We start from the raw sequence: 20,623 nt of genomic DNA, 5'->3' as shown, positions 1-20,623 counted from the left end.
TTTATGAGTGAATTTAAGTGAACAAATGACAAGTCTTTTCTTTGTATTAGCCTATCTCTGAAAGGAACTTGTCTTAGATTTTTATTACGGACCATTTCAAACATATATGACACTAGTGACAATAACACACTAAACCCCACTGGACCCATCACCGCCTTTAACGATCACCAACACATGGCCAATCTCATTCCACCCAGAACAGGCGTCAGGCCCACAGGCCACTGTTCCTGCCTGTTTCTGTGAACAGTTTGTTTACATACTGTTTACGGCTGCTTTAGCGCAGCAAGAGACCACAGGGCCTGGCAAAGCTGAAAATGCGTGTTGTCTGGCCCTTTACAGCAAACGTCTGCAACCCCAGACCCACACTCTCACTTACTCCTGTGCCCCCTGGGCCCCCCACGCTTGAAATCGATTTGTCTGTATGTATTTTAGCGCGTATCTCTAAAATAAAGGCATATACTTACTGCGTATCTAAAACATAAAGACTTTACTTGTAAGAAATACCTCAAAAGAGGTGCTGTGTGTTTCCAGTTACCTTAGAGGCACAGACCTGATCTGTGTTTGTGATACTAATTGTTTTGTAGGACAAAGGTAGTTCATTAAGGAACAGACTGAAACATGATTAAAACAAAAAACTTTTATGCTAACAGAGGTAAAGAAGAAACAAGCATCAAATGGGAATAAGTGGATTCACTGTCCAGACCACAGTACCAACCACACCAGCAGGCCAACCTGGCCACAGCCATTGTGAAGCAAATAAAGAACGCCCGACAGAGACCTTGGGGCCCGAGATTTAGGACCTGGTCCTTTACAGAACAAGTGTGCCTGATGCTGAGTCTAGGCCACGAATGTGGCCATGTGACCGCTGCTGGAAGACCCCACCAGCACTGACTAACTCCATGAAGTTAAATCCACATGCAATGACTGTATCACTCAGTAAACAAGAGCAGGTGTCCTGTAAGAAAATACCTTAACTTGCCTTTATGATATGTTATCATCAGTTATTTCCTGGCAACTATTTACCCAGTCCTGAAAAGATTGTACAAGGCACAAATTACATACAAAGCCTTTAAGTGCTCCAGGAATTATGAGCTCCGAGAACACAGAATGAAATTAGGGGATACCGTCTGGGATAGTGTGATAATGTAAAGCAAAATGTAACTATTAAAACAAATGCAAAAGGCCATGCGGGCCCACGTTGGCTAAAGGTTATATCCAGGTTACATCTGCCTGGGACAAGGAAGACTTCCTGGAACAGCAAACATTTAAGACTAGTAAGGATTCCAGAAGGTGAGCACGGGGTGGGAGGCTGAGGGCACGGCAGCAGACACAGCCGTGGAAAAGCACGAGTCGCGCTTCAGGAAGAAGGAAGGGCCTCCGCACCGAGGGAGTAGCGAGGGCTAGGCTGAGAAGGCCCACGGGGCCCGATGCCGGAGCGCCTGGGGTGAGGGAGGGGTGTGCTCCTCACGCCCCAGGCGGAGCGGGCTGGCTGAGGGCTCTGCACAGGCGCCGCCCTGATGCGTCCTCACCCTCCGCCCCGGGGGGTCCACAGCCCCCCGGCTCAGCCTTCCAGGGCCTGTGCTGCCCGAGGCCGGCAGCATCTCCAGGCCTCCACACCGTGCTCACTGACCTGCCCCGCTGCCCTTCGAAGGGGCCCAAGTACACGCTGGTATTCAGGGCCTTTCTGAACTGGACAGAGAAGAGCTTCCTAATTACATTGCACTTCTCCCTAGCAGGGCAAGCCTTCTCCTCCGACTACTTAAGACTTCCAAAATTACGTTCTTTCGTTTCACTTTTGCTCATAACTATGCTGCAGAAAGGACCACCCTTTCCCAACCTGCTTCTTCTCTTCAAATCTCAAGGCCCAACGCAAGCCCCAACTTTCAATCGCTTGTCTACAGAAGCTCCTCCCTCTGAGCTCTTGGCACCCGCTGCCTGAACCTCTCATTCCTGTCCTTATTCACCAGTGACAGTGGGTGGCTTCTTGAATAAGCAGCTCTTTTTAGTTTTTCCCAGGTTCAAGACTCTTTTTCAGCTAGTTGACTAACGCGTAAAACCAAATGTTTGCAACGTGTGTGACCTGGAGCCCTGCTACCCGGTTTGCACAAGAACGCAGCTGGAAGACGTGGTAGGTGCACAGTGAGGAGTTACAGAAACCGTTCACAGAAAGACATCTGAAAATTCCGTTAATTACTTAGGGATTAAAAAATCCATGGGCCAGGACTTCCCTGGTGGCGCAGTGGTTAAGAATCCGCCTGCCAATGCAGGGGACACGGGTTCAAGCCCCGGTCCGGGAAGATCCCACGTGCCGTGGAGCAACTAAGCCTGTGAGCCACAACTACTGAAGCCCACGTGCCTAGAGCCCGCGCTCCACAACAAGAGAAGCCATCGCAACGAGAAGCCCGCGCGAAGCCCGCGCGTTGCGACGAAGAGTAGCTCCCGCTCGCCACAACTAGAGGAAGCCCGCGTGCAGCAACGAAGACCCAATGCAGCCAAAAACAAAACAAAACAAAACAAAAAACCCATGGGCCAAAGAAGAGATTCAAAGGAAATTAAAAAGTATTTTCAGCTGAACTAAAATAAAAATACAACATATCAATTTGTTAGCTGTAGCTGAAGGAGTGCCTGAAGGGATACTTAGAGCTCTAGATGCTTACATTAGAAAATATTTAACAGATAAAATGGAATATAATCACCTCTAAAAGAAAGATTTCGCTGCTACTGCATTACCCCGCTCTGCTGGCAATCAGCAAAGGTGGCCCAGGACCGCCCGAGGGACGTTTACGGGAATGAATGCATTAAGCACCCACCTGGGCTGCACACAAGGGCACAGGAAGCGGCTTCACAGCCCCTCTGGCCCTCGGGCACGGCCCCTGCTGGGTGGGTGACCTGGCCTCCAAGGGCTGGCGAAACCAGCGACTAGCATCCCCCCCGACCGACCCCGACTTCTGCTGGGGGCAGTGACCGTGAGCTAAAGTGGGCTCCATTTTACTCACTCATTTCTTCCTGCAGCGTTTCTTGTTTCTGTTTTTGGATTTTTATTTCTTGTTCCAAATCTTCTATCTTGCTGTTCTTATTAGCTAACTTTTGATTTAGTTCTTTCAACAAACGTTCGTAATCAGCAATTTCCATGTTCATCAACGTGGTCTGTTGGGCATCCTGCACATATTATAATAAAAGATCCACATAACGCTAGATGAGTTAATTTTGTTCCAGAATTTCTAAAAGGATGACACAGGAACACACTGGTTCTATAGAGAAAGTTTATACATTAATGCAGAAACTACAAGTTGGATACATTCTAGTTTGTAATTTCATAAAGTATTTTTGTAATAATTTGACTTTTCAGTTTCATTGTATTTCATTATAGTTTTCATTAACTACAATCGGTCTATCTGCTCTTGTGGGGCTCTTATTTATAAATATTCATATTTAAGCATCTCTTATAGTACCTTTATTTTTGCCCTCATCTTTGAAAAAGTAGAGAAAAATTAGCCAAAGTTCTAAGCATAATACAAACTTCAGCTTTTGACATTAATTAAATCTTCATCTGTCATACAACAATCAGGTACGAAAAATAAAATAGCAAACAAGTCTAGTAATTTGCAAGCCTAGATTCTTCTGGAGAGACGGGCACTCAGAGAACTAAGTTAAATTTTCAGTATTTGGAGGAAAATAATCTACAAAGCAGTATTTCAGCACCACAAATAACCTTGTATTTCAAATATTTCTTTTCTATGTTTACAGAATAGTTTAAGAATGTGACTATTGGTATCAGTTTTGAGTCTGGTGTTTCATTTTACCTTTCTAACCAGCTCTAATTCTTGCATGGTTTTCTGAAGCTGTTTCTTTTCCTTTTGCAGTTGTAGCTGAAGCTCTTCGAGTTCGTTTACAGAACTGGCGTGCTCCTAAAATTAAAAATAAAAACACCGCCACCCCTAAGCCAGCCAGCATTAAAAGGAGTATTTGTAAGGGGCTGTAAAATAAATCTGACAAATAAAAACATCGCCACCCCTAAGCCAGCCAGCATTAAAAGAAGTATTTGTAAGGGGCTGTAAAATAAATCCGACATATACAGTACAGAAAGTTCCATACTTAAAAAAAAATACACCCAAAAATTATAACTTGGATTCTCAAATTCATAGTTGGCATACATTGAGGATTTAATAAACTTTGCTTTATTAACAAACGCTACTCATTAGCAAGTCTTTCATTCACTTAAATACTTTGATAAAAATATCACTGTATAAATGAATTAATCCCACAGAACTGTTTTTACCTTTATTTTCTGCTCTTTCTTAAGTTTTTCAGCTTCCAACTCTTTGTCTGCCATGGCCTTGGCTTTGTGGACTTCCAAAATCTGCACTTCTAATAACCGGGTGTTAGACTGCAGTGTCCCAATACGGGCCAGGAGGTCTTCATTATCTGAGTTTAATTTTTCACACTAGAATGACAAATGATTCATTACTGTAAACATGCAGAAAATACACACAGGAGAGGAAGAATAAAATGCAACATTAATGAGAATATTGGCATAGCATAAAAAAGTGAAGATTTCAAAATCGATTCCACAGAATGAAAACGTAAAATCAAGAGTAAGTTTAAAACACTATCACTGTTGATATTAATTTGGCAAACATTACAAGAGACCAGGCACACTAATAGAGGAAAAGGCGAAAATGAAAAAATGAAAACAAAAACAAAAAACCCAGAAGAACTGAGATTACAGCAATAAGTAAGACGGGATGGTGGCTAGTTTTCTGTCATATTCTTCTCCCAACAGTGGGAAAAAGAAAATAAAGTTTCTGACTATGTATTAATTTTAATTTTTTGTGCAAAAAAGTATTAGAATTGAAAAATACTTATTACAATTTCCATGTATGCATTTGCTCAGTTTAAAGTTACCTGAAAAGCCATATTCCTTAGTTGTCTTGTGAGGTCTTCTACTTGGTGCTCAAAAGTATCAGCCCGTTCTTTCTCCAGGTCCAACTGCTCTGACTGCTTGTCATATTCCAATACAAGACTCTTCAACAAAAGACAAAAGGGTGTTGTCATACATTCAACCAGCCAGACTGTACTACTGAGCCCTCTTAATACAAGATTTATGAGTTCATTCCGAAAGCCTGAAATATCTACCTAGCTTCAACATTTGGCAGAATACCCAGTGGCGTTATATAATAGAATTAGCATAATCCAGACGACTTTTAGTATGGGTGGGGAAATCTATTAAAGGGAAGAGGATTTAAAATGTATACAATATAGCATCTCCCAGTTATATATCCTAGTCATCAAAAATAAACTTCTGAAATGTATACAACATTTAAGGAGGGAGGAGAAAAAGTTTAACCTGGTCCCGTTAACCCCACCTAAAGAATTTTGCTGAGGGAGTTGTTTCGGGCCTGGCCTGAGGTGAGGCAGAGGTGCTAATCAAAGAACACAAGAAGACATTTTATACAGTCTCACCCTTTGATGCAAAACGTTCACCAATTTCCGAAGACTCTAAAACCAACTGAATTTTTTTCTTTGATATTCCTAGTTGGCCCCTACTCAAGGACAGAATCCTGGGACTGACCTTTGTGCTATACGCCAGCCTGTGGGGTTATCCTCCAAAATATATGAGAGTCACTGTTTCCAGATTGCCTGTAGTTTGTGTTTCCTCTCCCCGCTTCTTCTAAATCCTGTTTTTGCCTTGTTCCTGACTGCTCTCCCGCACAAAAATGAATCCCTGTACAAAATAACTAACAAAATGGTTCTGAGTTTTCCTTGAAAGTGGCCTTCAAAGAAGTGCAGCTTATCAGTTCCTTCATGGATTGTGCCTTTGGAGTCTTCCCCAAGGTCATCGAGGGTGTAGATGACCTATGTTTTTCCTATGTTATCTTCTAGGAGTTTTATAGTTTTGTGTTTTACACTTATGTCTGTGATCCACTTTGAGTTAATTTTTGTGAAGGTGTAAGGTCTGTGGACAGATTCATTTTTTTTGCATGTCGATGTCCAGTTGTTCCAGCACCATTTGTTGAAGATTATCTTTGCTCCATTGTCAAAGATGAGTTGACTATATTTGTGGTCTGCTTCTAGGCTTTATTCTGTTCCACTGTTCTGTTTCTTTATTCTTTTACCAATATCACCCCACACTGTCTTGACTGCTGTAGCTTTACCGTAAGTCTTGAAGTCGGGTAGGATAATCCTCCCACGTTGTTCTTCTGTTCTTCTTCAATATTGTGTTGGGGACTTCCCTAGCGGTCCAGTGGTTAAGACTCCATGTTTCCACTGCAGGGGGCCTGGGTTTGATCCCTGGTCGGGGAACGAAGATGCCACATGCGCGGCACGGCCAAAAACAAATAAACAAAAAATATTGTGTTGCCTCTTCTGGGTCTGACCTATATCATTTTCCTTCTCTCTAAAGAACTTGTAACATTTCTTGAAAGGCACGTTTACTAGCAACAAAGTCCCTCAATTTTTATCTGAGAAACTCTACTGCTCCTTCACTTTTGAAGGATAATTTTACAGAATTCTAGGTTGGTGGGTTTTTTCTCTCAACACTTTAACTCATTCCACGTGCTTCTTTTTTGTATGGTTTCTGAGAAGTTGGATGTAATTCGTATATTTGCTCTTCTATAAATAAGGTATTTTTTCCCCTACGGCTTCTTTCAGGACTTTACCTTTGATTTTCTGTAGTTTGAACATGACTATCTTGGTATGTACCCCGTGTGGTGTCCTCTGAGCTTACTGGGTCTGTAACTTGGCATCTGACCTTAGTTTGGGTAAATTCTCAGTCACTATCGTGTCAGATATTTCTGTTGCGCTCTCTTCTCCTCCGGCATTCATTACGCATATGCTATGCTTTGTGCAGCTGTTCCACAGTTCTTGGATGTTCTATTCTTTTTTTCCCAGTCCTTTGAAATACATATTTTAAACAAATAAATTGTTATACCTGGTCTACCTTTGCAGGAGATAATAAATCATATGGGTTCTGAAAATGTAAAGAAGCAAGCTCCTAATGGCTCATAAAAGACAACCCCATATATGAATTTCAAAGAAGTGTTTTTTAAAAAAATGGACTTATACCTTTATATATTAAGGATACTAACCCCCTGTCATATTTTCATATGTCAATTTTATATTTTATCTAGTTCAATTTGTCTTTTCCCTTGTAACTTCTTTAACTGCTTTTAAGTTGAGAAAAGTATTTTGTATCCAGAGCTCGAATAATCAAGTATTTTATTCTAGGTTTTAAAAAAATTGCTTTCATTTTTGACAAAACTGCAGAATTTATTTTGGTGTGTGGCTTGAAGTAAAAATCTAACCAAATTTTCCTGAAGTAGTTTTCTGATTCCTTCTGCATTGGCTTCTCTGTTTTCAAATCTTACTGGGGTTGCATAGTTTAGTTGGTGAAAGAACAGATCTGGAACCAGACTGCTTGAATCCAACCCCAGCTCTACTAGTTACTTGCTCTGTGACCTCCGTGCCTCTGATTCCTTACCGGTGAATCAGCAACATTAATAACATACTTATCACACACATATCAGGTGTGATAAAACATGTAAAGCACTTAGAAGAGTGCCTGGGGACTGTAAGTGCTTGTTTTTATACACAAGTCTCTGTCTTTTTTTTTTTTTTTAAAGATTTTTTGATGTGGACCATTTTTAAAGTCTTTACTGAATCTGTTACAATATTGCTTCTGTTTTGGTTTTTTGGCCCCAAGCCATGTGGGATCTTAGCTCCCCGACCAGGGATCGAACCCACACCCCCTGCATTGGAAGGCGAAGTCTTAACCACTGGACCGCCAGGGAAGTCCCCAGAAGTCTCTGTCTTCTGTTCAATTAATCTGCCTTATTTTTGCATCAGAACTGTATCACATTATGTAGTTTTATAATAAATTTTAGTGTCTGGTAGAGCAAGATGTCAATTTTCTCTTTTCACTTAGTCTCATTAAAGTTCTTCCTGAAATTTCATTTTTTTGGACTACTTTGGTATTTTCTTCTTTCCATCAAATCCCACTTGACTACTGGCCACTCTCCTCCCCCTACCCGCCTTTACTTTTCCACACAGTATTTTCTTGGATTTTTGTCTGCCACTGGAATTTAAGTCCCAAGCAGACAGGAACTCCGTCTACTTGGTTGACCACCGTCTCCCCAGTAATCAGTACTTAGCCTGGCTGTATAAATATTTGAATGCATAAAAAAATATGCATTTTTCTCTTATTTTTAATTCTTATATTTTTTATAATAGATTCTCATGTTATTTAGGTAGACAAGCAATATTGCCTTCAAATGTTTTCACTTTCGTGTTAGACGTGTCTAACTTTCACATTTATTCACTTGGCCAGAAGACTATTAAATAATAACAGTAACGATAGCCATCTTTTTTGTTACTGATTTTATTAGGAAATCCCAAAACAGAAATTTAGTTTTAAAAAACAATAGCTTAAAGGCATATTTAAAGCTTAGCCACTTAAAATCTGATACTAGGATGATACATTACACAAAAAAATAGAAAAAAAGATTTACTAAAAAATACAAGGTGATTATGTTATGGACAAGAGTTTTACATTCCTAGTGCATTCCTTAACTTAGAAGTTACAAATATAACTTGTTATTAAAATAACTATTTTTACCTTATAGCTTTCTGCTCCTTGAATGAGATCTCTCATGGAAGTAGACACCTGATCCCTTTCTGAGCGAACAGATTCAAGTTCTTCCCGTAGCGTCTGGGCCTATTTTAAATACACAATAGTTTTTTTATGTAGAGACAAACTTGATTTTCTAACATGTTAAGTTCCTTAAACGTTGCCTTTTTAAGTCACCTTACCTCTTTTCTGCTAGAACCTAGTTCTTTCTTTGCCTTCACAGCAACTAGTTTTAATTTCTCTATTTTCTCCTCTTTGTCTTTGCATTCTTCTTCCAGATATGCTAAAAACATACAATGAAACAATTATCTATAGACTCAAAGGAAAATAGCGAAAATACTCCCATTATTTACTTACTTTAGCCCTAGAAATGGATCTTTAATCTGGAACACAAAATCTGCAATTTGAGATTAAAAGTAATAAAGTAAAAGCAAAATATTAATATCTAGTTTTTAAAGTAAAACCTTACTTATTTTCTAAATGAGGCAAACAATGTAAAGAATTTTCATTTTCTTCAATCTTCCACAACAGCCTACTGTTTTGTTTTTTTTTTTTGGCCATGTCACGTGGCATATGGGATCTTAGCTCCCTGACCAGGGACAGAAGCCGTGCCACCTGCAGTGGAAGTGCGGAGTCTTAACCACTGGACCGCCAGGGAAGTCCCAGCCTACTGTTTTTAGCCATTTCATAAGTGTCTATGAACTGGAGAGGCTGGCAGGACTCCTTTAACAGTAGAAGATTTTCTGGAGACGCAGGTATGCTAGGCTTTCAGGTGGTGACGTGCACATCAGGATCAAGCAGAGGAGATATCAGATGCACTTAAACATTTATGATCCATAGGCACATGCTCTTGGTTGGTGGGTCTGATTTTTGCAGCTGAACTTGCAATCTGCTTACGTGTCCAATCTGGATCTCTCCCGTAACCTCTCTAACCATCTCCCCGACTTAAACGCCAGTGATCCAGATCTTACTTCTTGGTATCTCTGCTTAACTTCAGCTATGATCTGAATTTCTGTCCCTGCTTCTTCATCCAGGGTTCACAGCCCCTGTGTTCACTTATGCTGCCCTCCTCTGGCTGCTACAGGTGCACTGTCTGTGCACGTAGCACAGGCCAAGTGTTCCACTCCTTCATGTCATCCCGCACATTCTCACCTACTCAGGCATCAGTGTAGCAATTCTCCCCTCTTGTGCAGCAAATCCCCCTCTCTAACAGATTTTTTCCCAACAGTTTACAAACATGCAATAAGAAAAATATCACCAAGAGATTAAGGTCAGGAACAAAGAGTGGAAGCAGCTAAAGAGGGGAGGGGAGGGTCATGATAGGACAGGTGAAACATCACACAAAGAAAGGCAAAAGAGCACATCTCCCCTCTGGACACTGTCCCATGTCTTCTTTCTTTTATAGCAAAACTCCTTCTAGGCGTGGTCTATACATGCCCTCACATTTCTCTTCCCCCATTTTCCCCTTGAACCTACTTCAACCAGGCTCTGGCTTCAGTACATCATGGCAAGTGTTATCAAGTCGCCAACGAGCTGGATGCTGCTTAGCTCGGGTTAGCTCTGAGTGCTAGTGTGACCTTTCTTCCCTCCTCAAGCGCGTCCTCCACCTGTACTTCATCTGGCTTAGCTTCAAAGACATCTTATGCTCTGGGCGCTACCTCACCGGCTATTCCTTCTCATTCTCCTTGGTTGTTTCTATCTTTCTGACTTTTGACGGAGAACTGTCTCTGGTCCTCGTCTTTTTTCCTACGCTCACTTCCTTGCGATCTCAACCTCATGGCTTTTAATGCCCACTGTGTTAAGCATGGAGTTTTATCTGGTCTAACCCTCTCCCCATTAACTCCAGATTTGCACAGTTAGCAGTCTACTCGACATCTCCAGTTGGGGTGGTAATTTTCATTTGTCTAAAACTGAACTCATGCTCTCCCCTAACCCGACCTTCCCCAGTCATCCATTACAGAAAACTGTGGGTCATTCCAAATTCTTTCAACCACCCGTCCCCTCTCCCCCACCAATCCCACTGGGCATTAAACTGAGGAATTATGGGTACATCACACAACACTTTTTTAAGTTTGTTTCTCCATCTTAAAATGGGAATAAAAGAGCTACCTCCTAATGTTACTCTGAGGAATAAATGGGTATGGGGAAGTCCCAGCTCTTCTGCACAACACACCAGCCCTTTCATGCTCAGACTCCTGCCTCTCCAGAATTTCCTAGGAGGCTCCTGGACGTCATGGATGTTAACGTACAAGCACCTGCTGTGCCCTCCTGCTGCAGTACCTTTCTTCTCGTGTCAAATTTCTCATTCTTCAACACACAAGTACAGCCTATTCTGTGATGTTTTTCCTAACTCAAAACGAGCAGTTAATCATGTCTTCCTGTACTGTCACCAGCGTACCCTGTCCACACCCCAAAGTACTGCAGTAACAGCCCCTTCTTGCAGTGAGTTCTTTGAAGACACGGTCTGTGTGGTGTGTATCTTAACCCCGTTCCTATTACCAGTGCCTAGGTAGTTGGGCATTCAAATAAGGTTGCTAAATGCATGAAAAATCCAAAACCAATCATGGAACCATTTATAAATGGAATCACATCACTCCTTTGGATTAAACAATAGAAAATGAGAGCTTTGAAAGGGAAGGCAAGCCGATGGCAGCAGGGCAAGAGTGGGGGCATCAGGAAGAGAGAGCTACTCATCATGTTTTTAACAACTCATTAATTGGTGACAATACTTCCCAATCTATTCTAACACTAAAAAGAATCTGTGTAATTAACTGTGACAACATATGCAAAACCATAGTTACCTATTTTTTCTTCAAACTCTTTTACTGAAGGTTGATCACTTTCTACAGAAGGTGATTTCTCTAAGGAATCCTAGATTTTACAGGAAAAACAAAGACAATCACTGCATTCCCCATGATGTACTGGCCGTCATGTTAAGCATGAAAAAAATCATTATCAAAGAGAATTCATACAAAAAGCAATTTGGTGAACAGTCTTTTTCTTCCCTTGATAGACCAGGTAATTCTGACCTTATCATGCATGTAGCATGATGTTTTTTTTACTATAAACATAGTATAGGTCATGTTTTTTACTATAAAAAACAGCAATATCCAAGGCCAAGACGAACACCACCCAACAGATTATCAAATACATAATGCAATAAGGAAAAGATTAAATGATGATTATAGTTTATCCTGTCATGATTTGGGGAAAAAACCCTAAATTTTTGGTTAAAATTAAATACCACTTTAGCCTACATTTTTGCTCAACAGTGCTCTTTAAGTTAATATGCATACCACACAAGGATGAAATTCAAATTTTTCCATGTTTACTTGTAGCTTTGCTGGTAACTAATTATACAATTTTAACATTTAACCACCTAATCATCTAATCTTATATAAAAACAAAATTCTAAAATGATCGAAAACCAAAAAGTGATCACTGTGATAAAGTGTGATGTGAAAATGTTTAATGTACTTTCAGAAATATGCATTTGATCTTAAATGCTAAAAATTTACTTCTGACTTCAAAGTGCAATAATATATATATTTTCTAGAGTCTATGACTAGAACTAAGAATTTATTTTAAAATCAGTAAAATGCAAATTAATAGTACCTTTAATGATATCAACTCTGCTCTCACATCTTGCAATTCTGATTCTTTTTGTTCTAGTAATGGCCTTAGGTTTTCAAGTTCCTTTATAAAATATTTTTCTTTTTCATTATGGTTTTCATTTTTGCTACATAATTTTTGAGATAATTCTTCAACTTGAATTAGGAGATTCTGATTTTCAAGCCTTGTTTGTTCATTAGCATTCTTCATTTCTAGAAGATCAGACTGCAGGGCCTCTTTTTCCAAGATGGTTTCTTCTAACTCTTTCCTTAAGAGAGCTTTCTCTAGCTCACGGTCTCTTAGTAAAGACCTAAGTTCCTCACATTGAATCACATTCTCTTCTTGGAGGAACTTAATCTCTTTTTCTAACTCTGCTACCCTTTTACCATACTGGAAGACCGAGTTGTGTTTTTCTTCATTTATTTTAGCTAAGGATTCACCTACAGCTTGTAGGACATTTACAACATCTTGTTCTTCACTTTTTTCTGAAACTTTTGACTCCATTTGTTCAAGAAAACCACACAACTGAGCTTTGACAAATAACTTCTGAACTTGCTCATTTTCCAACAGTTTATTTAAATTATCTCTTTCTTCAACTGTTAACTGAAGTTTCTTTTCTAATTCAGAAATCTGCTCCTTCAGCATAAAACCTCCTTCTTTTTGAGACAGGAGGGCTTCCAAATCCCTGCTCAACTGGTTCTTTTCTGAACTCAGTCTACTGTTTTCCTCATGAAGAGACTTCACTTCAGATGACACTGCTTCCTGGTCTTCAGAGAGAGTTTTCAACTGAGCCATAAGCTTCTCCAGTTTTTGGTCCTTTTGATCCTTTTCTTCTAAGGTTTCTTCTAGTCGTGCTGTTAATTCGTTTACCTTTTGTTCTAGCTCACTGCTGTACTGGGTAGTCTGCTCCACTTTCTCCCTGGGTCCTACAATCAACCTTTCTTCCCTTTCACGTTTGTGATAGACAGTCTCCACCTCTTCATGAGAACTTTTAATTTTACTTACGAGATCATCTTTTTCCTCAGTAAGAGAACTTATCTTTGCTTCAAATTCTTGTAACATGGTATCTCTCTGACTGAGACTAACTAAATACACTTCATTCTTTTCTTGAAGGTTCTTTATGGTATTTTCAAGTTCTGGTACAAATTGTTGCTGGGTTAATAACTTTTCATTTTCTCTCTGGAGACGATTCACAGTTTCAAGAAGAGCATCTTTTTCATTAAATGCAGTTCTGAGCTTCTGCTGAAGTTCATTAACATCAGATGCTTGCTGTTGCTTCATTGATTCAAACTCTTGACTTATTTTTCCAGCAGATTCCCCCAACTCTGTTTGTAAAATTTCCATAATCTCTCGTAAACTCTCATAATTTAAAATTGCTTCTTGCTTTTCTTTTTGTAGGTTTTCACACTGTTCCTTAAGACCCTGTATTTCAAACATCAATGTTAATTTTTCTTTTTCTGAACCTGACAAAAATGCCTCATTTAGTTCTGATATTTCTTTTTGATGTTGTTCCTTAAGACTCTGTACTTCTTTGTTATGTTGTTCTACGGTACAGCAAAATTGTTTATTTGAATCTTCTAGCTCAGATTTTAATTTTTCAATTACACACCCCTGTTCTTCTTTAGCTAGTAATAATTCATTAATTTTAAACTCTAAATCTTCCCGTTCATGAAAAAACTCATCCTTTGTATGCTGGGCATCAATTTCAAGTTTTAATTTAAGATTATTCATGTAAGTTAACTCGTCTTTTAAGATGGTATGTTGAGACTTCAGTTCTTTTAGGGTATCTTCTAAGTGTTTGACTTTTTCATTTACTGCTTGTTCTACAAGAGTATCTTCCTGTAAGGGCAAAGAACACATTTGATTTTCCTGGTTTGCATTTTCTAATTCACATTCATATTTCTCCTGAAGGTTCTTCTCACTTGCCTCACACTGTCTGACTAAGTTCTCCTTTAGCTGGTTTAAATGATTTACTTCTGCTTCGTGTTCTTTAGCAGATGCTTCTATGTGGCACTTCAATTCTTTCACCTCTTCTTGGTGTGTAGATTTCAACCGTAAAAGTTCTTCTTGCAAACTATTAATTTCTTTTTGGTACTGCTGAGAATTAGCCTCAGTGACTCCTTGGAGATGAGTAATTTCTCGCTCCTTTTCATTTGTGGCAGCTTCTAACTGCTTTTGCAGACATAAAATTTGCTCCTCAAAGGCTGGCTTAATTTTCTGAATCTCTTCCTGTAGTTTTTTAACATTATCTTCCGAATCACTCTGAAATTTGATTTGTTCTGAAAGCTCTAATTGTTTTTTTGCTGCTTCCTCCAGTTCCTTTTGCCAACCAGCTTTATCGTTACTGTATTTGGAATGTACTGCCATTAATTCATTTTTCAAATTTTCCATTTCTTTCGCATAGTTTCTTTCTGATTGTTCAAACTCCTTGTGCACATCTTCCAACTTAGTTACAGAATCCTATAAAAGTAAGCACACAAGAATTATTTAAGACAAAACAAACCCCTGCCCTCAGGAAAAATATTAGACATAGGCTCAAAAAATAAGAAATGAGCAGAAAGGTACATAAAGAAATACGATACTGAGATTCCAAGAATTCTGCTTAGAAGCTCTGACTACCTTAAGCAGTACTAAATAGGTTACTCAAAGCAATAACTAAAAGCTAGGAAATCTCTGAATTTAATTTTCCTTTAAATGGTAATAAATTATGTAAGTTGTATTAAGTCATAGGCTTTAATGAATATCTCCTGAATAGAGTAATACAGCTTTTGGGAGAAAATCAGCACAGACCCAAAAGACACTTGACTATCCCAGAACTGAACAGACAACTTTTCCTTTCTTTTCCTTCCCTCCCTCCCTCTCTTTCCTTCCTTCCTTCCTTTTCTTTTTCTTTCGATAACATTTAGAGCATGTGTGACAATCAACTTATTTAAATAGGTAATTTTTCATAAAATAGGTATTTTTTCCCATTTTTACTAAAGAATGATATTACAACTAAAATGAATATTAAACAATGGAACAAGTAAATGTTAGCTCTATGTAGTTGGGTGATTTCAGTTATTTTTCTTTTTAAATATCAATCTGTTTCCTTGTCTGTAAATATTACAGTTAAAATCAGATCAGATGCTTTTTAATGCTTTTTTATGCTTTTTCTTGGCTCTAAAATGCATAGCTATACTATATAAGTTAATAAAAAGCAAAAAAAATTAAAATGTTGCTTTACCTCAACCTCTTGCTTCATTTTAATATTTTCCTTCTTCAAAGAAACACACTGTTGCTCAGTCTCTGCTTTTTCCAAAAGAATAGCATCCAGACGTATGGTCAATGCCTGTTTTGGAACAGGATGATTTGTTTGCCTGAGGTTAAAAATGGTGGATTGACTTCATGCAAAATTATCTCCTCACCTTTTCCAAACCATGCTAAAGTAAGAATATTTAAAAAGCTAGATACATAAGAGCAAAGAAGAAAGGAGAAAAGACATGAGGGTATGAGAAATTTCAATATATCTTTGGAAAACTGAAAGTGGAGGACGTGGAGGACGTGAATTAGAAAGAGGAAGAAAGCTATAACCTAAGGGCTCGCGCAGGGAAACACATGAGAAGCTGGCAAACACTCATTAGCAAACTAAATGCTCAGGAACTGGAGAGTCAGGTTCAAAAATTGGATTGACTGACAATCTCAATTGGGCGTGCTCAGAATAATGGGCAAGAAATCACCAGTGTCCCCCCTCTCCCCCAGAGAAAGTTTACCTCCTAGAGAAATGAAGCAGGAAAGGAAGTTAATGCAGTGGAAAATAGAACAGCCAAGAGTCAGTTCTTTGGGAAAAAAAAAAAAGCTAACAAAATAGACTTCTTGTAAGACTGATCAAGAGAAGACAGAAGTCACAAACAATATTATGAATAAAAGGAGAACCTATCTATATATAAATTACAGATTATACAGTTAAGAAGAATATTATGATTATTAATCTGCCAATCATACTGAAAAGTAAAATGGTATGGAAAAAAATTCCTAGAAAAATGTAACTCAAGAAAAAAAATTAAAAAGCATCATCAATACTATTACTACTTAAAAATCAAACTAGTGGTTTAAAATTGTCCACCAAAGAAAACAGGAGGAATAGATAGTTTTATAGGTGAGTTCTATCAAGCTTTCAAAGAACAGATTATCCCAATTACATATGAATTTTTTCAGACAAAACAAAAAGCAAGAAGAATTCTCAAGTTATTCTACACAATTGGCATAACTTGATAACATTATGCAAGGACTTTACAGACAGGAAAACCACAGACCCATTTCACTGTGAATTTAGATAAAGTTAATCTTAAACATTAAAACCGAGATAAAATCCTAAACAAACCTTAGTCAACTATCACTCCAGAACTGCCTCTGAACTTCTTTTGTGAAATAATAAAGAAAAACTCTGTTGTTCAAAAATACAAAAACAAAGCAGATGTAGAAAATATTTAGAGTTCTGTACCAAGTTATAGCTATTATTCAAACATGAGAGTAGAATGAAGCCACTTTTAAATACAAGATGACAAAAATTTTCCTCCTATGCATCTGTTGTTAGGAAGCTGGAGAAGGACATGCTCTACCAAAATGAGGTTATCCAAGAAAGTGAATGACCTGTGACCCAGCAAATGGGGTGGGGGGCCAACACAGGAAAGCAGTATAATTCACTGAATCATGGCAAAAGGCCGACTCCAGGAAAACCACAGCAGACCTGGAGAACAACCAGACCAAATTAGCACAGGACAGAAGGCTTTAGGAGGCAGGTGTCCAGAAAAAAATGTAAACGATTATTTGATCTGTTTGACTAGTTGGAAAGTAGAAGTCATTGTGAAAGATAGCGAAATTTTCATCTGTTATAACAGGAAGTTAATAGCTAAGTGTCCCACCACGGGATAAATCAAGGAAAAGCAGTATAAGCATATTATTCAGAAATACAGAGATAATTTCCATAAGCTATTTAGAATTATAAGTTATTTAGTTGTTAGTACTATTTCTAAATCATGAGCATATATTACTTTTGTTAAAACAATTTTAGTTTTAAAATTAGTTTTTTCACATTATATAGTATTGCAATGTAAACTTCTGTTTGGTATACTATCAGGGGAAGCCTGAAAACATTAATAATTTTAGGAGATATACAGAAGGCATTATCTGAAAGCAGCTATAAATATCCTTAAAGACTAGAGGCACAAAATGGACAGTTATTTCCTAGGAAATACAAATTTGATTCCAGCAAAGAGAAAACAACAAGAGTGATACATTCTAGAAATTCCACATCTTGACATGCAATTTTTACCTTTCTCTTGCATTTGGAAGCAGCATATAAGTTCACTGTAATACCATACACCTCAAATTTTGACATGGAAAATATGGGTTTTTATTCCTCTTTTTTAAAAGTCAAATATGCCAGGTTTGCAATAAAACTTTAGATGTATTTCAATGCACTAGAAGATGACTATCAGAAATTTTAATAACTAAAAATTGTAAAAAGCCATACATTTTTATGAAGGACAGAAAATTCTGTATTCAAAGCCATGTTTTTCCAGTGTACTTTTCCCAGTGAAGAGATAAAACATAGCAAGAAAGTCTTTTCCCTTTTCCAGAGGTGCAGAGGACATATTACATTGCAGTACATGATTTTCCTAAAACAGAAAACTTACTTACAGCAACTGAATAACTGATGCACAGCTCCTTGAATCACTCCCCAATGTAATTTTCTCATTAACACTGGAAACCAAAGATTTCATTCTCATTTAATTTTACCAACCTTTACTTTCTGAGACTTGAGTGGCCAGGATAACATGCTTTAATATTAAATTAATAACCTGAAAGGTAAAGTTAGCTAACTGAGAGAAATTTTCTACCCTTAAATTTTTAGGAGTAGTTTTGACATAAGGGGAGAATACATTGATAAGGAGGAAATAAGGGACAGATATTTGAATATTCTGAAATGCAACAGCATGAAAAGTATTTTAAGGGCTAAGAGTTAACTGATCCAAAATTAGAACAGAATCTCTGCAGTGCTCTTTTCAAATACAAAAACCTCCTTTTTAGTGTGGCTGTGCATGGATGTATGTATGTACACATGTGTGTAGAAAATATCCCCCAAATAATATATGGTAATAATAAAACCATTGAGTACTTATATGACAGATCCAGCTCTACGTACTGTAGGTACTAACTCATAATACAACTCTATGAAAGTAGGTCTTATTATTATCCCTAGTCTACAGATGAAGGAAGAGAAAGAAGTTAAGAAACTTAGCCGTGGGGCTTCCCTGGTGGTGCAGTGGTTGAGAGTCTGCCTGCCAATGCAGGGGACACGGGTTCGAGCCCTGGTCTGGGAAGATCCTACGTGCCGCGGAGCAGCTGGGCCCGTGAGCCACAAATACTGAGCCTGCGCGTCTGGATCCTGTGCTCCGCAACAAGAGAGGCCGCGATAGTGAGAGGCCCGCGCGCTGCGATGAAGAGTGGTCCCTGCTTGCCACAACTAGAGAAAGCCCTCGCACAGAAACGAAGACCCAACACAGCCATAAATAAATAAATAAACAAATACTTTAAAAAAAAAAAAAAAAGAAACTTAGCCGTGGTCACGCAGCTGGTGTGTGGCACAGCAGGGGTCTGAAGATCTGAATCAGGCGGTCTGGCTCCACTGGCTCTTTAACTACGTGGAGTTGTACTTTTGCTATCACTAATTAGGGAAGTACACAGTGACCAAATAAACAAAACCATTACAAACGCAGTAATGCTTAAACCAATCAGCACATCACGAATCCAAATGGTATTTGTGCACACCATTCAGGATTCATACACTGTTTTAGCTAAATGAAGAACAAAATGGTAGTGCAAGGTATGCACAGCGATTTAAAGACTCCTGGTAGTAGCTTCCTGGGAGTCCCTCAATTGTGCACGGCTCACAAGTTGGGAGACTAAGATAACATATAATCAAAGAATAGATAGATACCATGACTCAAATTACAAATATGCAAAAGCAAGGAAAAAAATTTCTGCAGAGCTTTGAGAAGCAAAGAAACGTTAAAGAAGGTAGGCCAAGTGGGGGAAGGAAAAGCATTTAATTACCTTAAGGGCACATAAGTAAGAATGCTCAACTCGGGGTCTTAAACAGGGGATAACAATATAAAATCAACATCCTATCATCTGACGAGACTATGTAGAAGTAAAAGAGAAAGAGAGCCCAGTTACGGGTCATCAAGGTAAGTATGGTTAGCAAGTAAGACATGACGTGTTTCACAAAGAACCATGGGAATGGAGAGAATCATCCAAGTCCTGAGCGTGGCGGGGTTTTCTGATGGGGAGAGGGAAGAGCAGGCCTGAGACTGAAGCAATAACCATAATTACAGAGTGTGTAAAGGATGAAAAGGACAGAAAGGAACACCACTTCAGAACAGAAAGGGACGCAGAGGTCACTCACCTCTCTCTTTACAGTCAACCGGAAAGGTGAAGCGTGTAACCAAGGGCAGACAGGAAGTGGAACAAAAGGCTCGGGAGCCAGACAGCACTCAAGCAGGCTGACAGCCCTCAAGGAAATCCGATTTATCATCGGGCATCTCCTCTAAGTAAAGAAATGAAAATTAAAGCAATACGCACAACTGTTTCATTACCTTAATAATATCATCAGTTCCTCCAGCAACAGGTTTCGATCTCAATTCTTCAATTTCTTTCTCCAATTCTAAACAATTAAAAAAATAAAAAAGATACTAGTTCAGAAATGAAGAAAATAATTACTGGCTCAAGTGATAAGTACATTCTTAAAAACAAAATCACTATAAATTAGAATACATTTAAGAAGCAGCAGATATTTTGAGAAAGCACTAAGTTCACCCAGCATTACCTTTTATTTTCCTTTTTATTATGGAAAACTCCAAATGAATTAAAAAACCCAGAGAGAATAGTGCGATTAATCTCTATGCTCCAACATCTTGGTTTAATAATTACTACATGACATGACCAACCTTGTTTCATCCCAACCTGTATTCACTTCCTCCTTCCCCTCTTGTCTTATGCATCTTGATATTTTTGAAGCAAATCCCAGACATTATTTCAGCTGTAAATAACTTCTTACTGTATAATCTTAAAGCAACAACTAACCTCATATTAAACATACATGTTAATCTATTTCATCAACTCATGTCTAGGTCTGGAGCCTAGAACATCTTTCCAAATAAATTACTCTCTTATCATAAGCTGATCCAACCTCCGGAAACACAGTTTGACCTTTTCTAGTAGTAAATAAGTCTTGGCTTTTAGGCTGGGCAGTTAAGTTACTGAAAATTCAAGAGCTCACCTACACATATTAAAAAAGGATACTAATATCTTTGTCTTTTTGGAATATAAAGAAAGGGAAACTGA

The 20,623-nt window shown here is 38.5% G+C and overlaps 1 protein-coding gene across 3 annotated transcripts in view; it reads right to left on the bottom strand.

Moving 5' to 3' along the window:
- GCC2 (GRIP and coiled-coil domain containing 2) overlaps positions 1-20,623 on the bottom strand; it is a 38,150-nt gene that overhangs the window by 15,846 nt on the left and 1,681 nt on the right. For 2 of the 3 annotated variants that reach the window (XM_061168821.1, XM_061168823.1), the window contains exons 4-13: positions 19,876-19,943; positions 15,462-15,566; positions 12,242-14,698; positions 11,428-11,497; positions 8,809-8,909; positions 8,615-8,713; positions 4,906-5,025; positions 4,280-4,444; positions 3,804-3,908; positions 2,997-3,159 (exon numbers count right to left, since the gene is read on the bottom strand). In XM_061168821.1, coding sequence (XP_061024804.1) covers positions 2,997-3,159; positions 3,804-3,908; positions 4,280-4,444; positions 4,906-5,025; positions 8,615-8,713; positions 8,809-8,909; positions 11,428-11,497; positions 12,242-14,698; positions 15,462-15,566; positions 19,876-19,943 — 3,453 coding nt within the window. Of the gene's footprint in view, positions 1-2,996; positions 3,160-3,803; positions 3,909-4,279; positions 4,445-4,905; positions 5,026-8,614; positions 8,714-8,808; positions 8,910-11,427; positions 11,498-12,241; positions 14,699-15,461; positions 15,567-19,685; positions 19,827-19,875; positions 19,944-20,623 lie in introns of all 3 variants that reach the window. The other variant, XM_061168822.1, reaches the window with a different exon arrangement.

The sequence above is a fragment of the Eubalaena glacialis genome, chromosome 14, assembly GCF_028564815.1.
Source record: "Eubalaena glacialis isolate mEubGla1 chromosome 14, mEubGla1.1.hap2.+ XY, whole genome shotgun sequence".
Classification (NCBI taxonomy): domain Eukaryota; kingdom Metazoa; phylum Chordata; class Mammalia; order Artiodactyla; family Balaenidae; genus Eubalaena; species Eubalaena glacialis.
Note: the sequence above shows the minus strand (reverse complement) of the source record. Positions and strands in the feature narration are given on the sequence as shown.